The sequence below is a fragment of the Nerophis ophidion genome, linkage group LG23 (genome assembly GCF_033978795.1).
Source record: "Nerophis ophidion isolate RoL-2023_Sa linkage group LG23, RoL_Noph_v1.0, whole genome shotgun sequence".
In the NCBI taxonomy this organism is placed as follows: domain Eukaryota; kingdom Metazoa; phylum Chordata; class Actinopteri; order Syngnathiformes; family Syngnathidae; genus Nerophis; species Nerophis ophidion.
Genome location: NC_084633.1, coordinates 35,203,557 through 35,221,290, shown reverse-complemented (window position 1 = coordinate 35,221,290; position 17,734 = coordinate 35,203,557). Strand labels below are relative to the sequence as shown.

Sequence of the window (17,734 nt, the reverse complement as noted above, 5' to 3'; positions counted from 1 at the left end):
AAATACGGCACTTGTTATTTTGTAGAGTGGAATGTTAGAAAAGGTTGGATCAAGTGAAATGACTTCAAAATAATTAATAAATAGACAGACTTATGCTGTTTTTCATTGAAGTGGAGTGGTAATTTGTTTTTAGCGAAACCTAGTGGCCACTATAAATCCTTCTGTCAATCTCATGATCGAATAAGTTGAATGATGCGGACACATTTGATACTGGATACTTTATAATATGCCCCTGCCTTTTGTAGCTGTAAGTATTATGCAGCTATACTTGTTTATGTTGATAAATGTCATGTTTACATTGCAACATTTTATTTTTATTATCTGTAAGTATTATGTAACTATACTTGTTTATTTTGATTAATGTCATGTTTACATTGCAACATTTTATTATTATCTGTAAGTATTATGTAACTATACTTATGTTGATTAATGTCATGTTTACATTGCAACATTTTATTATTATTATTATTATCTGCAAATATTATGTAACTACACTTGTTTATATTGATTAATGTCCCGTTTACATTGCAACATTTTATTATTATTATCTGTACGTATTATGTAACTATACTTGTTTATGTTGATTAATGTCATGTTTACATTGCAACATTTTATTATTATTATCTGTAAGTATTATGTAACTATACTTGTTTATGTTGATTAATGTCATGTTTACATTGCAACATTTTATTATTATTATCTGTAAGTATTAAGCAGCTATACTTGTTTATGTTGATAAATGTCATTTTTTACATTGCAATATTGTTTGATTATTAATATCTGTAGTATGTAACTATACTTGTTTATGTTGATTAATGTCATCTTTACATTGCGACATTTTATTATTGTTATCTGTAAGTATTATGCAACTATACTTGTTTATGTTGACAAATGTAATGTTTAACATTGTAATATTGTTTTTTATTATCTGTAAATAATATGCAACTATACTTGTTTATATTGATAAATGTCATGTTTTACATTGCAATATTCTTTAATTATAATTGTCTGTAAGTAATATTCAACTATACTTCTTTATGTTGACACATTTAATGTTTTACATTGTAATATTATTTTATTATTGTCATTAATATGCAACTGTACTTTTTTATGTCGATAAATGTCATGTGTCACATCGCAATATTGTTTTATCATTAATATTATCTGTAAGTATTATGTAACTATACTTGTTTATGTTGATTAATGTCATGTTTACATTGCAACATTTTATTATTATTATCTGTAAGTATTATGCAACTATACTTGTTTATGTTAATAAATGTCATGATTTACACTGCAATATTGTTTAATTATTATTATCATCTGTAAGTATTATGCAACTATACTTGTTTATGTTGACAAATGTAATGTTTAACATTGTAATATTGTTTTTTATTATCTGTAAATAATATGCAACCATACTTGTTTATATTGATAAATGTCATGTTTTACATTGCAATATTCTTTAATTATTATTGTCTGTAAGTAATATTCAACTATACTTCTTTATGTTGACACATTTAATGTTTTACATTGTAATATTATTTTATTATTATCATTAAGTAATATGCAACTGTACTTTTTTATGTCGATAAATGTCATGTTACATCACAATATTGTTTTATAAATATTATCTGTATTATGTAACTATACTTGTTTATGTTGATTAATGTCATGTTTACATTGCAACATTTTATTATTATTATCTGTAAGTATTATGCAACTATACTTGTTTATGTTAAAAAATGTCATGATTTACACTGCAGTATTGTTTAATTATTATTATCATCTGGAAGTATTATGCAACTATACTTGTTTATGTTGACAAATGTAATGTTTAACATTGTAATATTGTTTTTTTATTATCTGTAAATAATATAACTATACTCGTTTATATTGATAAATGTCATGTTTTACATTGCAATATTCTTTAATTATTATTGTCTGTATGTAATATCCAACTATACTTCTTTTGTTGACAAATTTAATGTTTTACATTGTAATATTATTTTATTATCATCATTAAGTAATATGCAACTGTACATTTTTATGTTGATAAATGTCATGTGTTACATTGCAATATTGTTTTATTTTTATCTGTAAGTAATATGCAACTATACTTGTTTATGTTGATAAATGTCATGTTTTACACTGCAATATTGTTTAACTATTATTATCTGTATTATGCAATTATTTGTGTTTATGTTGATAAATGTCAGGTTACATTGCAATATTGTTTAGTTATTATTATTATTATCTGTAAATAATATGCAACCATACTTGTTTGTTGATAAATGTCATGTTTTATATTGTGATATTGTTTAATTATTATTATTATCACCTGTAAGTATTATGCAATTATTTTTGTTTATGTTGATAAATGTCATGTTTAACATAGCAATATTGTTTAATTATCATGATCTGTAAGTAATACGCAACTATACTTGTTTATGTTGACAAATGTCATGTTTTACATTGCAATATTGTTTGATTGTTATTATTATTATCTGTAAGTATTATGCAACTATACTTGTTTATGTTGACAAATGTCATGTTTTACATTGCAATATTGTTTGATTGTTATTATCATTTGTAAGTAATATGCAACTATACTTGTTTATGTTGACAAATTTAAGGTTTTACATTGTAATATTTTTTTATTATTATTATTTGTAAGTAATATGCAACTATACTTGTTTATGTTGACAAATTTAAGGTTTTACATTGTAATGTTGCTTTATTATTTGTAAGTAATACGCAACTATACATGTTTTTGTTGATAAATGTCATGTTTTACATTGCAATACTGTTTTAATATTATTAGTATCTGTAAGTAATATGCAACTATACCTGTTTATGTTGATAAATGTCATGTTTTTCACTGCAATATTGTTTAATTATTATTATCTGTAAGTATTAAGCAACTATTTTTGTTTATGTTGACTAATGTCATGTTTTATATTGCAGTTTTGTTTAATTATTATTATTATCTGTATTATGCAATTATTTTTGTTTTTGTTGATACATTTCATGTTTAACATAGCAATATTGTTTAATTATCATGATTTGTAAGTAATATGCAACTATACTTGTTTATGTTGACAAATGTCATGTTTTACATTGTAATATTGTTTAATTATTATTATTATTTGTATGTAATATGCAACTATACTTGTTTATGTTGATAAATGTTTTAGACTGCAATATTGAAACATATGTTTAGCTTGTGTGCTATTGTGTGCTTGGATGTTGTGTAGCTGCTAGCTCCTAGTAGCCCTAAAATACATAAAGTAGGCCTGACTAATGATTCTTTTTTTTTTTATCTGATTAATCACATTTTGGAATTTGGATTAATCATGATTAATCACTTGCTTGCATGATTAAAATGTGCTTAAAAAAAACAATATATATATATTTGTACAAAAAAGCAATTTCATTGTCAGAATGTCATCCAGAAACGTTTTCAAGTCGGGAGTCTCCTCACTCATTTTGGAATTTGGATTAATCATGATTAATCACATTTTGGAATTTGGATTAATTGTGATTAATCACTCGCTTGCATAATTAAAACGTGCTTAAGAAAACAATATATATATTTGTACAAAAATGCAACTTGATTGTCAGAATGTCATCCAGAAATGTTTTCAAGTCGGGAGTCTCCTCACTCATTTTTGATTTGATGACTGATTAATCACATAAGTTAACACTTTAATACAAATTACATAAAGAGAACTTGTTGGTTGAATTTTGGCCATTGGAAGTTAAATGATGCGGACAAGTTTGTTACTGGAAACGTAATACGCTTCCTTTGCCTTGGAGACTTCACATTTGTGTGTACTATGCAACTAAACTGGTTTGTAATGATAAATGTCACGTTTTAGCTCTATTTTTGAACAAAGGACACTATGTCTAGCTTGCGTGCTCTCATGTGCTTAGCTGTAGTGTAGCTGCTCGCTCTTAGTAGCCTGGCATGTTTACCTTTTCTAAATGACTTGAGTAAAATTTAAGAAAATACTTGTGTGTCGACTCGAATCAGCGGGTGTATCGCACCTTGACAAACATCTTGTTCCCCACCGGGCCTTTGCCGGACTTGGCGGGAGAGCAGTAGACCGACATGGACTTCCTGTCCCTGGAAAACTCCAGCGTGAACTCCTTCCTCATCAACTGCTTGATAACCTGGTAGTGGGCAGACAAGTAGTCAGTATCAGACAAGTAGCCGTCAATATCAGACAAGTAGTCATCAATATTAGACAAGTAGTCATCAGTTTTACACAGGTTGTCATCAGTATCAGACAGGTATCAGACAGATAGTCATCCGTATCAGACAAGTAGTCAGGAAGAGCTGCTTTAAGACATGGCTAGCGAGCTACTTTCTAAACCACTAATCCTGGCCACCATGGTGACAAATAAAGTAAGTTTTTACAAGTACCATTATCACTGGAGGACGAAGAATAGCTAAACATGCTTCACTACACACCGTAAGAGGATACAATAGCTCACCGGTGTCACAATGTCAACAAATGCCATGGTGGATCTACACCTGACATCCACTGTAATGATAACAAGTATCTACCTGATATTACTGTGATTACATCGATATTTTTATCGTCACAAAATCTTTTTCCCTTTTTAAAAATTCATATGTTTATGAACTCAGGAAAATACGTCCCTGGACTTTGAACATGACCAACGTACGATCCTGTAACCACTTGGTATCGGATCGATACCTAAACGTGTGGTATCATCCAAAACGAATGGAAAGTATCAAAGAAGAGAAAAATAAGTGATTATTACATTTAACAGAAGTTCAAACAGAAAATAAGCAGATATTAACAGTAAATGAACAAGTGGATTAAAAATATTTTTTTTCAGTTTGTCCCTCATAATGTAGACAATATAATAGGTGTATAAATGACACAATATGTTACTGCAGACTAATTAGGAGTCTTTGTTTGTTTACTTACTACTAAGTTGTCTTGTACGTTGACTATTTTATTTAAGGACTAAATTACAATAATAAAAATATGTTTCATGTACTTTAAGATTTTTTTGTTCAAATAAAGCCAATAATTACTTTTTTTTGTGGTCGCCTTTATTTAAAAAAGTACCGAAAGGTATGGGAAAAGTATCGAAATATGGGAAAAGTGAAGTGAATTATATTTATATAGCGCTTTTCTCTAGTGACTCAAAGCACTTTACAGAGTGAAACCCAATATCTAAGTTACATTTTTAAACCAGTATGGGTGGCACTGGGAGTGACTAGGATGGTGGAAGCGGGAATCGAACCATCGACCCTCAAGTTGCTGAGACGGCCGCTCTACCAACCGAGCTATATCGAAATACATTTTGGTACCGGCACCAAAAAAATGGTATCAGGCAAACCTGATTTTAGCTGGTTCTTGCCCTCCAGTGATGATGCTACTTGTCTACTTGCCACCGTGGAGAAGAATGTAACAACATGCATTATGACAATAGTAGCAAAAGCTCTATGTTCAGCCTCAAGGAGTGATGGAGAGAACTTACGCTGCAGCAGGCGTCGGCTCGCTCCACCTTGGACAGGCTCCGCACTTCCGTGTTGAACACGTTCATCTTCTCCACCAAGCAGCTCAGCGCCGTTTCAGTGGCCTCGCCCACCTTCTCGTAGATGCCCTTGGACTGCAGGGAATCAAGGACATACCACAGAGTGGACTTTAGGCCACGGGTGTCCAAAATGCAGTCATTTGCGGGCCAAAGCTCCTTTTTTAAACCTTCTAAAAATACCACAACATACAAACCCCGTTTCCATGTGAGTTGGGAAATTGTGTTAGATGTAAATATAAATGGAATACAATGATTTGCAAATCCTTTTCAACCCATATTCAGTTAAATATGCTACAAAGACAACATATTTGATGTTCAAACTGATAAACTTTTTTTGTTGTTGCAAATAATCATTAACTTTGGAATTTGATGCCAGCAACACGTGACAAAGAAGTTGGGAAAGGTGGCAATAAATACTGATAAAGTCGAGGAACGCTCATCAAACACTTATTTGGAACATCCCACAGGTGTGCAGGCTAATTGGGAACAGGTGCAACGGTATAGCTCGGTTGGTAGAGTGGCCGTGCCAGCAACTTGGGGGTTGCCGGTTCGATTCCCACTTCCGCCATCCTAGTCACTGCCGCTGTGTCCTTGGGCAAGACACTTTACCCACCTGCTCCCAGTGCCACCCATACTGGTTTAAATGTAACTTAGATATTGGGTTTCACTATGTAAAGCGCTTTGAGTCACTAGAGAAAAGCGCTATATAAATATAATTCACTTCACTTCACTGTAAAAATAAAATCCTATTTTTATGGTTAATTTACTCTAAATTTCAACTATAATTTTGAACTTTTTTTAAAATAGGTTATAAAACTGTAGAATTGAAGACATTATCTGTAAATAAACAAACCGCCTGTTATTTTAAGTAATATGCCAGTAATGACAAACTATGTATATTTCTATTTTTTTTTTACAGAAAAATACCATATTAATAATACATATCATTTTCTGTTTTCTCAAATTACTTTCAAATTCATGTAAAATAACAGTAAGGAACTTTTATTTAATATTGTGCTTGTTATACAAAAGTATATGTCCATACTAACAATCTAACCGTTTTATGTGTAATTTTAAGGAAAATCTTGTTTTTTTAATATTTAAGTGTATTTTCATATTCAAGTTGAAAAATATTTGTCATCTGTTATATAAAGGTTTATGCTCATACTAACAATTTGACATTTTTCTCTGTAATATGATACACAATAGTGACTGCAAGACATACTTGATCGGTTGAGGCGGGCGGGGTTTGGTGGCTGCGGGGGTGCAGCCCGGAAGAGTGGCATTCTGGGTATTTGTTCTTTTGTGTTTATTTTGTGTTACGGTGAAGATGTTCTCCCGAAATGTGTTTGTCATTCTTTATTGATGTGGGTTCACAATATGGCGCATATTTGTAACAGTCTTAAATTTGTTTGTACTGCCACCATCAGTGTGACCTGTATGGCTGTTGATCAAGTATGTCTTTCAGCCAGTATTGTTTATTAAACGAAATCTTGTACGAAATGCGTCTCCCTTGCTGGTTGTCTGGCAAACGAGCCAACGCGACTAAAGGTTATCGAGGACAATAAAGGTAGCGCCGTGACGGCACTCCCCAAAATTACGGTCGATATCAGGACCCTTCGCGAGGGTCACAGGAAGTCTCTCGTGAAGATTGGCAAGTATATCGCCAGGTTGGTAATGGTATAGCCATTCAAAGAAGGTGAATCCACTTATGTCATTTCTACATACAGTGGCCCCTGATTTTAAAAATTCAGAAAAAATCTGTAAAATAATGGTGTTTTTCTGTGGATCTGCCAGCATTGTCGCTTCATTAAAGTTGGTTGATCGTAATAAATTGGAAAGACTCTGTAGAAAAAAGGTATTTTTCTGCAGAACTGTTTGCATCGTCACTTTATTAAAGGTGGTTGATCTTAACAATTTAGTAAAGATCTGTAAAATTACGATATTTTTCCGCAAAACGTTTGATGAAAATTTTTGTAAATATAATGTTTTTGATCATTATTTGGTTTACATTGTTTTACTTTAATTTTATGGTTTTCGTTTGGCAGCCGTAGCTGCCAGTAGATCACGTTTTTTTTTTACAGAATTGTTTTTTACAGTGTGGGTGCCATGATTGGGTATAAAAACATGCTCAGTCTTTCATAAGGAAGGATGGGGCGAGGTACACCCCTTCGTCCACAACTGCGTGAGCAAATAGTCAAACAGTTTGAAGGGGAACATTATCACCAGACCTATGTAAGCGTCAATATATACCTTGATGTTGCAGAAAAAAGACCATATATTTTTTTAACCGATTTCCGAACTCTAAATGGGTAAATTTTGGCGAATTAAACGCCTTTCTGTTTATCCCTCTCTGAGCGACGACGTCAGAACGTCACCTCACATCGGTACTCAACGCCATTTTTCCCTAACACATCACACGCATCGAGTCAAACCAGCTCTGTTATTTTCCGTTTTTTCGACTGTTGGAGACATCATGCCTCGTCGGTGTGTTGTAACAACACGATCAGGGACGGATTCAAGTTGATATACATAGAATGTCCATCGATTAGCACGGCATGCTAATCGATGCTAACATGCTATTTAGGCTAGCTGTGTGTACATATTGTAGCATTACGCCTCATTTGTAGCTATATTTTCATCCGGCCTTTCCCTCCATCCACATTTAATGCCAAACAAACACTTAGCAATCGACGGATTTAAGTTGCTCCAGTGTCAAGAGATGCGAAAGTCCCTCGTTTGGTTTTTACCGGCGATGCTACGACAGAGATGGCAAAAATGTCTGGATATCCTGCGACACTCAAAGCAGATGCATTCCCAACAATAAAGTCAACGGAATCACAAAGGTGAGTTTTGTTGATGTTGTTGATTTATGTGCTAATCAGACATATTTGGTCGCGGCATGACTGCCAGCTAATCGATGCTAACATGCTATTTAGGCTACCTGTATGTACATTTAAAACTATATTTACATCCAGAGTTTCCTTCCACCCACATTTAATGCCAAACAAACACTTACCAATCGACGGATTTAAGTTGATCAAGTGTCAATGCAAAAGTCCCGATCGGTTGGTCTGCACATTTTACCGGCGATGCTAACGCAGACATGCATGGCCGAATAGCGTCAATAGCTATTCGCTCAATAGCTCCAGTTTCTTCTTCAATTTCGGTTTCGCTATCTGCCTCCATACTCCGACCATCTGTTTCAATACATGCGTAATCTGTTGAATCGCTTAAACCGCTGAAATCCGAGTTTCAATCCGAGCTAATGTTGCTATATCTTGCTGTGCTATCCGCCATTGTTTGTATTGGAATCGCTATGTGACGTCACAGGGAAACAGTGGCTTAAGCAAATAGCGAAAATCAAGCACTTTAAAGCTTTTTTTAGAGATATCCCGGGACGGGTAAAATTTTGAAAAAAACTTTGAAAAATAAAATAAGCCACTGGAAACTGATTTTTATGGGTTTTAACCCTTCTGAAATTGTGATAACGTTCCCCTTTAAGAACAATGTTTCTCAAAGTGCAATTGCAAGAAATTTTGTGATTTCAACATCTACAGTCCATAATATCATCAAAAGGTTTAGAGAATCTGGAGAAATCACGCCACGTAAGCGGCATGGCCGGAAACCAACATTGAATGACCGTGACCTTCCATCCCTCAGACGGCACTGTATCAAAAACCAACATCAATCTCTAAAGGATATCACCACATGGACTCAGGAACACTATCACTAAAAACAGTTGGTCGCTACATTTGTAAGTGCAAGTTAAAGCTCTATAATTTATTAAATAATAATAAATTATAATCAACGTTATAAATAATCGACCTATTTAGGGCTCCAATTGTCACGCAGCAAATTTCCAAATTTAACAATTTTTTGGGGGGAGAAAAAAATGCACATTTTGTGGTTTTGCCATAAAAAAACAAAGTTTTCTTTAACAAAAAGGGCATACACTTTATATTGACAGATTTGAAGTTGATCTAGAGATTTACGTGCTGAAAGTAAAAAACATTTAAAAAAATTAAAAAAAGACTTGTTTTTTACACTTTAATGAAAATTTCCAAATTGAACCATTTTGGGGTGTGGGGGCGGTATTGCACAATATTATTATGTGTTGCCATAAAAACAAGGTTTTCTTTAACATAAAAATGTGTTTTAAATTGGAAAACAAAATGCATAAAACATTTAAAAAATTTGAAAATGTTTTACTTAATATTGTCTGATTTGAAGTTGATCTAGAGATTTACATGCTGAAAGTAAAAAACATTAAAATAATGTATGACTTGTTTTTAACTCTTTCATGAGTGAGGTCCATCCCCCCATAAAAAAACAAAGTTCTGAAAAAAAAAGATTCAAACAAACAAAAATAAACAATAATAGAAAGTTAAAATTGGATCTGAAGTTGATCTCCAGATTTAAGAGCTGATAGTAAAACAAAAAAACTATGACTTATTGTTAGCACTTTTATGAGTAAAGCCCTTCTGGATCACTGATAATTTTAGAAAAAAATTTTTAAAATAAAAAAATAATAAATTATAATCAACGTTATGAATAATTGACTTATTTAAGGTTCCAATTGCCACACATTAAATATTTCAATTTGAACCATTTTTGAGGGGAAAATAGTGCACATTTTGTGGTTTTGCCATAAAAAACAAGGTTTTCTTTAACAAAAAGGGCATAAAACATTTGTTTTAAATTGGAAAAATGTTTTACTTTATATTGACGGATGGATTTGAAGTTGATCTACAGATTTAAGCGTTGATAGTGAAAAACATTAAAATAATGTATGACTTATTTTTAACAGTTAGATGAGTGAGGTCCGCCCCTACCCTCCATAAAACACAAAGTTCTATGACAAAAAAGGCATAAAACAAACAAAAAGAATTCAACAATTATAAAAAGTTATAATGGACGGCTGGATCTGAAGTTGATCTAGAAATTTAAATGCCGGAAAAAAAATAAAAAAATAACTGACTTACTTTTAACACTTTTATGAGTAGAACCCTTTTGGATCCCTGATAATTTTAGTAGGATTGCTATTTATTTAAATAATAATAAATTATAATGAACATTATGAATAATTGACTTATTTAAGGTTCCAATTGCCACACATTAAATATTCCAATTTGAACCATTTTTGGGGAAAATATTGCACATTTTGTGGTTTTGCCATACAAAACAAAGTTTTCTTTAACAAAAAAGGCATAAAACATTTGTTTTAAATTTGAAAATGTTTTACTTTGTATTGACCGTTAGATTTGAAGTTGATCGAGAGATTTAAGCGTTGATAGTAAAAAACATTAAAATAATGTATGACTTATTGTTAACAGTTGGATGAGGAAGGTCCTTTTTTCCCCCCCATAAAAAAACAAAGTCGCATGACAAAAACAAACAAATAGAATTCAACAATCATAAAATGTTATAATCGACGGCTGGATCTGAATTTGATCTACAGATTTAAGTGCTGAAAGTAAGACAAATAAAAAAAGTACTGACTTACTTTTAACACTTTTGGATCCCTGATTATTTTAGTAGGATTTTTATCTATCCAAATAATAAGAAACTATAATCAACGTTATGAATAATTGACCTATTTAAGGCTCCAATTGCCATGTAGCCAATGGGAGCTCTCTATTTTGCCCACAAAACCCTCTAAACACAATCAAAACCCATCAACAATACTCTCTATAGCTATTGTGACCTGAATATTAACCAAATATTAATAAGATTGTTATTATAAGTGCTAACGCAGACAAACAATTCTTTATCGATGTCTTTGTCGTGTCTCGACTCGTCATATTTACTCAAGATTATAAATCATGCCTCTCGTCTGGATAATAGGAGGATTCAGGCATACATCTAGAAGTTGTTCATCTGTGACATTCATTGACCAACACACACAACCGAAGACAGTGTCTGTAGGGAAACTTTTCCTTGCTAACCCTCCGTGTGCATCATGATGAATTATTCATCTAAAGGGGAAAATACAAACATCTCATCAGTCTTCATCAAAGTAAGAGCAGACATTGTCCAGTATGTGATTGTTTTTTTTATGTTTGTATATCTGTTACATGATGCTTAGTGTTTGACAAAAAACTACATCTGTTTAGCAAACGGCTTCTAAAACTTGTAGATCATCCTCCTTATATTTAGGAGCAACAATATTAGATTCTGGATCATCGCAAAGTAATACATTGTTATCTCTCACCAAGTCGACATGATTAGCATTGTCATCGATGGGGAAGGGATCTGTAGGTCCTCATTTACGTCTGGCACACACGTGTCAAACTCGAGGCCTGGGGGCCAGATCCGGGCCGACACGTCATAAAAATAGGCCTGCGAAAGCCTTGAAATAATATGGATACTTCATCTTTCTTACTAAATGTTTTCATTATTTCCATTTTGGCCAGAAAAAAAAATGTATGTACCATTTTTTTCTGATTATAAGTCGCAGTTTTTTTCATACTTTGTGCGACTTATACCCCGGAGCGACTTATGTGTGAAATTTTTAACACATTACCGTAAAATATTAAATAATATTATTTATCTCATTCGCGGAAGAGACGAAGAAAATGTCAGCAATCGTCACAGACACGTCAACCAAAAAGAATTTGGCGGGGGAGGGTCATGGGATGCTAACTGCTTTATGCTACTGCCGTAGCTATTAAAATGGATCATTTCATCTTTGGCGGAAATTTATGAAAACTGAAATAAGCTGAAAAAAAATGACACCGAAAAGGAAATCATGTACTGCAGATTACAAGCTGGACGCAGTGAAATATGCAGCAGAAAACGACAAGAGTAAACGGCGCGTACCTTTGGAGTTGGCAGAGTTGTTTAGAAGCGACATCGAGGAAGAAGATTTCATGGGATTTATGGATTAGGAGTGACAGATTGTTTGGTAAAGGTATAGCATGTTCTATATGTTATAGTTATTTGAATGACTCTTACCATAATATGTTAGGTTAACATAGCAGGCACCTTCTCAGTTGGTTATTTATGCCTCATAGAACGTACACTTATTCAGCCTGTTGTTCACTATTCTTTATTTATTTCAATTTGCTTTTCAAATGTTTATTCTTGGTGTTGGGTTTTATCAAATACATTTCGCCAAAAATGCGACTTATACTCCAGTGCGACTTATACATGTTTTTTTCCTTCTTTATTATGCATTTTCGGCCGGTGCGACCTATACTCCGAAAAATACGGTATACGAATATTCAATTGTTATTGGGGTGAATCTTTGAGCACCTCGCCATTCGATTCCAATTCTTGGGGTGAGGATCTGATTCATAATCGATACTCGATTCAACACGATTCTCCATTCAACCTGATTTTTGCACCGTATTATTTGGTATAATAATAACAGCACCTTAACAAAACAGCTTACAGGTTACAAACCCTCCTTTTGGTGCACCAAGTAAACATAGAGATGGCCTAAACAGGTTTTGTTTTTTTAATTTATTAATAAAAATATAAATACATCTGGATTCAAATGTGATAAAAAATATCTTTTAGCACCCCTAAGTATTACATACCGTATGATAGTTTGTAAAAATAACAACAAATACTTAACATCTGCTTGTCACCTTGACTTACGATTTCAAAGCAAGTTCTCCTTCAATTTGTACGTACACAAATCAAATAAGCAAATGCATATGCAATAATATAATGAGACGATTATACTTTTATGTTCTTTCATTCACTGTTGTAAGCGGCCCTCTGACTGCCATGTGGCTCTTCATGAAAACAGGTTCGACACCCCTGGTCTAGCTGATTATTTCTCACAATGTCTCAGGAGATTGATACTATTTTGATCAAAGCTTATTACTTGCACACTTTGCAAGTCTTTAGGTGTCATACATCAGATGTACAGTACATGCCAAACATTTGGACAAAACTTCTCATTCAATGTGTTTTCTTTATTTTCATGACTATTTACATTGTAGATTGTCACTGAAGGCATCAACACTATGAATAAGCACATGTGGAGTTATGTATTTGATGTAGTTAAGGTATTTTTCGGACTATAAGGTGCACCTAAAAAATTTTCTCAAAAATCGACAGTGCGCCTTATAACCCGGTGCGCCTAATGTACGGAATAACTTTAGTTGAGCTTACCAACCTCAAAACGATTTTATTTGCTACATGGTGTAATGACAAGTGTGACCAGTAGATGGCAGTCACACATAAGAGATACGTGCAGACTGCAATATGACTCAAGTAAACAACACCAACATTTTATATGTTCCATTGAAAATATGAAACAAACGGTGCTCAAAAATCGATCAAAAGCTGCATGATTTCCTATCATGCAGCTCATTTTTATTTGACAGTTATCGAAATATCTTGTGTGACATCATGCACAAAAGTGCACTTTATTTGTTTTAAACTATTGTAGTGGCGTATTGTACAAAAAGGGCCCTTTAATTTAGTGTTGTTTTAAAATGTCATCTTAGTGACATCATGCACAATAGTGCACAAATAGCTTGTTTTAAAATGTCTCTGACAATCTTGCACTTTCTGTTATGAAATGACATGAATGTTAATGCCACTGCTTAATAGGTCATAACCTATTGTGATCGAGGGAGTTGAGGTACAGACCGTGTACTCATTCAAGTACCTCGGGGTTTGGGTGGACTGTTAACATTGACCACCAGTACAAGAAAGGACAGAGCAGGCTGTACTTCCTCAGGAGACTGCAATCGTTCAACATTTGTAGAAAACTCCTGTGGATGTATTACCAGTCTGTGGTTGCCAGTGTTCTGTTCTACATGGTAGTGTGCTGGGGGGGCAGTACAACTAAGGAGGACAGCTCCAGACTTGAGAAACTGATCAGGCGGGCCGGTTCTACAATGGGAATGAAACTGGACACACTGGTGACGGTGGCAGAGAAGAAGACTGTGGACAAACTAGTGAGCATCCTGGATGATGCCAGTCACCCTCTGCATAGCGTTATCAGTAGCCAGAGGAGCCTGTTCAGTGCTAGACTGCTTCATCCCAAGTGCAGGACTAATAGACTCAAAAACTCCTTTGTCCCACACGCCATTAGACTGTACAACTCCTCTCTGGGGCGGGGGGCGGGGGGTACTAGGATGACAGGGGATGTAAAACAATAAGTTTGAGATGCTACCTCAGTAGAAGCATTTAAGTCTCACCTTAAAACTCATCTGTATACTCTAGCCTTTAAATAGACCTCCTTTTTAGACCAGTTGATCTGCCGCTTCTTTTCTTTTTTCTCCTATGTCCCCCCTTGTGGAGGGGGTCCGGTCCGATGACCTTGGATGAAGTACTGGCTGTCCAGAGTCGAGACCCAGGATGGACCGCTCGCCTGTGTATCGGTTGGGGACATCTCTACGCTGCTGATCCGCCTCCGCTTGAGATGGTTTCCTGTGGACGGGACTCTCGCTGCTGTCTTGGATCCGCTTTGAACTGAACTCTGGCGGCTGTGTTGGAGCCACTATGGATTGAACTTTCACAGTATCATGTTAGACCCGCTCGACATCCATTGCTTTCGGTCCTCTCCAAGGTTTCTCATAGTCAGCATTGTCACTGGCGTCCCACTGGATGTGAATTCTCCTTGCCCACTGGGTGTGAGTTTTCCTTGCCCTTTAGTGGGTTCTTCCGAGGATGTCGTAGTCGTAATGGTTTGTACAGTCCTTTGAGACGTTTGTGATTCAGGGCTATATAAATAAACATTGATTGATTGATTGATTGATTGATAACAGTGCAATGCGTTTTCATAACATGGTCACTACTGCCTACTTTGTCTTGTTATATTCTTATTTTACTGTTATATTTTTATTCCCATTGTTGCTTTTTATTTTTTATTCTTATTGTAATATTTCTCTATTTTGTTTCCATTTTAACCCCCATTATTTACTTTTTATTAAATTGATTTCAACTCTGTACACTGCTGCTGGAATTTTAATTTTCCTGAAGGAACTCTCCTGAAGGAATCAATAAAGTACTATCTATCTATCTAATAATTGTTTAATAAATACACTTTTGGTTGTGATTTCCCTCTCTGCATGAAAGTTTAAAAGTAGCATATATGAATGCAGTAAGAAGAAGAATGTTTGAATGTAGACACATAGAATCATCATACTGCTGTGATTATATGCATCAAGTGTTCATTCAAGGTTAAGGCACAATATCCACATATATATGGTGTATCGCGATAAGGCCTAAAAATATCGAGATGTTAATAAAAGGCCGTATCGCCCGGCCCTAGCCTGTACTGTATATGATCATAGCTTCAATACGGAGGCAACTTGTTTTTACACTATACTGCTGCTTAAAAGGGAGCCTCAAAGGTGGTTTCAAAATGGCTCCGCATGCTTTGACTTCTCATTGTGTGGTTTGGACAGCCCTGATTTGGGGTGTTTGGATTTCTAACTGGTGGTTTCCTCCTCAGCTGGACTGACCTCGTTGTAGTCCAGAGAGGAGTCGTTGCAAAGAGCGCAGATGGTGGCCAGCTCCACCAGTCCGTCAAACTGGCCGCACTTGACATTCAGACCTTTCCTGGTACTGAGGAAAAAGTCGGAGTGAGATTTGCATCGTGAGCGAGGGACCCTTCGTGTTTGTACTGCTTACACTTCTCCCTCGGGCGTGTATTTGGAGCCGGAGATGTCGAACTGGCCGAGAGTGACATTCCCGTCGTCCACTTTGTCGATAATGAACATCTGCCGGGGAACATCGGTGCTTTAGAAAGTGTCTCAGACAAAGTCGCCGCGTTGGATCCTACCTTGGTCACACACATCTGATTGGTGGTGAGGGTCCCGGTCTTGTCAGAGCAGATGACCGAGGTGCAACCCAGGGTCTCCACGGAGGGAAGGCTTCGGACGATGGCGTTCTTCTTGGCCATGCGTCGCGTTCCCAGGGCCAGGCAGGTGGTGATGACGGCAGGCAGACCTGGGAAGAAACAAGAGACACGTCACGTTCCTGGTTGCACTTGGCGACATCTTTGGGAAGCTATATTTTAGGGATGTACCCATCGTTTGGTCACTAATCGGTATCGGACGATTTTAATTAAAAACGTATGCCGTTGTCAATGACAAACGCAGATTCCCTCTGGCTGACATCTTATTTATTTTTAGCGGCTAAAACAAATATGTATCCATATTAATGTTGTCTCCATCCATCCATCCATCCATCCGTCTTCTTCCGCTTATCCGAGGTCGGGTCGCGGGGGCAACAGCCTAAGCAGGGAAACCCAGACTTCCCTCTCTCCAGACACTTCGTTCAGCTCCTCCCGGGGGATCCCGAGGCGTTCCCAGGCCAGCCGGGAGACATAGTCTTCCCAACGTGTACTGGGTCTTCCCCGTGGCCTCCTACCGATTGGACGTGCCCTAAACACCTCCCTAAGGAGGCGTTCGGGTGGCATCCTGACCAGATGCCTGAACCAACTCATCTGGCTCCTCTCGATGTGGAGGAGCAGCGGCTTTACTTTGAGTTCCTCCCGGATGGCAGAGCTTCTCACCCTATCTCTAAGGGAGAGCCCCGCCACCCGGCGGAGGAAACTCATTTCGGCCGCTTGTACCCGTGATCTTATCCTTTCGGTCATGACCCAAAGCTCATGACCATAGGTGAGGATGGGAACGTAGATCGACCGGTAAATTGAGAGCTTTGCCTTCCGGTTCAGCTCCTTCTTCACCACAACCGATCGATACAGCGTCCGCATTACTAAAGACGCCGCACCGATCCGCCTGTCGATCTCACGATCCACTCGTGAACAAGACTGCGAGGTATTTGAACTCTTCCACTTGGAGCAAGATCTCCTCAACAACCCGGAGATGGCACTCCACCCTTTTCCGGGCGAGAACCATGGACTCAGACTTGGAGGTGCTGATTCTCATCCCAGTCGCTTCACACTCGGCTGCGAACCGATCCAGTGAGAGCTGAAGATCTTGGCCAGGTGAAGCCATCAGGACCACATCATCTGCAAATAGGGACCGACTGCTGAAAACCAACAAAAGAAACCTGGACGACAACTACAATAAAAATAAAAACTCTCCTCTTTGAAACCCACGTGTTGTGGTCACCTTGGTCCGTCAAACCCGAAAGGGGAGAAGCAGACGTTCACAATGACTTACTGTAAATAAGCGTTTGCAATAAGAATTTGAAAAAAAAAAAAAAAGAGTTAAAA

At 35.9% G+C, this 17,734-nt stretch overlaps 1 protein-coding gene across 1 annotated transcript in view; it reads right to left on the bottom strand.

The window, feature by feature from the left end:
* The window catches only part of LOC133541148 (sarcoplasmic/endoplasmic reticulum calcium ATPase 1-like), a 114,904-nt gene that overhangs the window by 35,528 nt on the left and 61,642 nt on the right, over window positions 1-17,734 (bottom strand). Inside the window, exons 11-15 of the mRNA XM_061884261.1 lie at window positions 16,334-16,500; window positions 16,183-16,271; window positions 16,014-16,116; window positions 5,524-5,655; window positions 4,051-4,176 (exon numbers count right to left, since the gene is read on the bottom strand). Coding sequence (XP_061740245.1) covers window positions 4,051-4,176; window positions 5,524-5,655; window positions 16,014-16,116; window positions 16,183-16,271; window positions 16,334-16,500 — 617 coding nt within the window. The remainder of the gene's footprint in view (window positions 1-4,050; window positions 4,177-5,523; window positions 5,656-16,013; window positions 16,117-16,182; window positions 16,272-16,333; window positions 16,501-17,734) is intronic.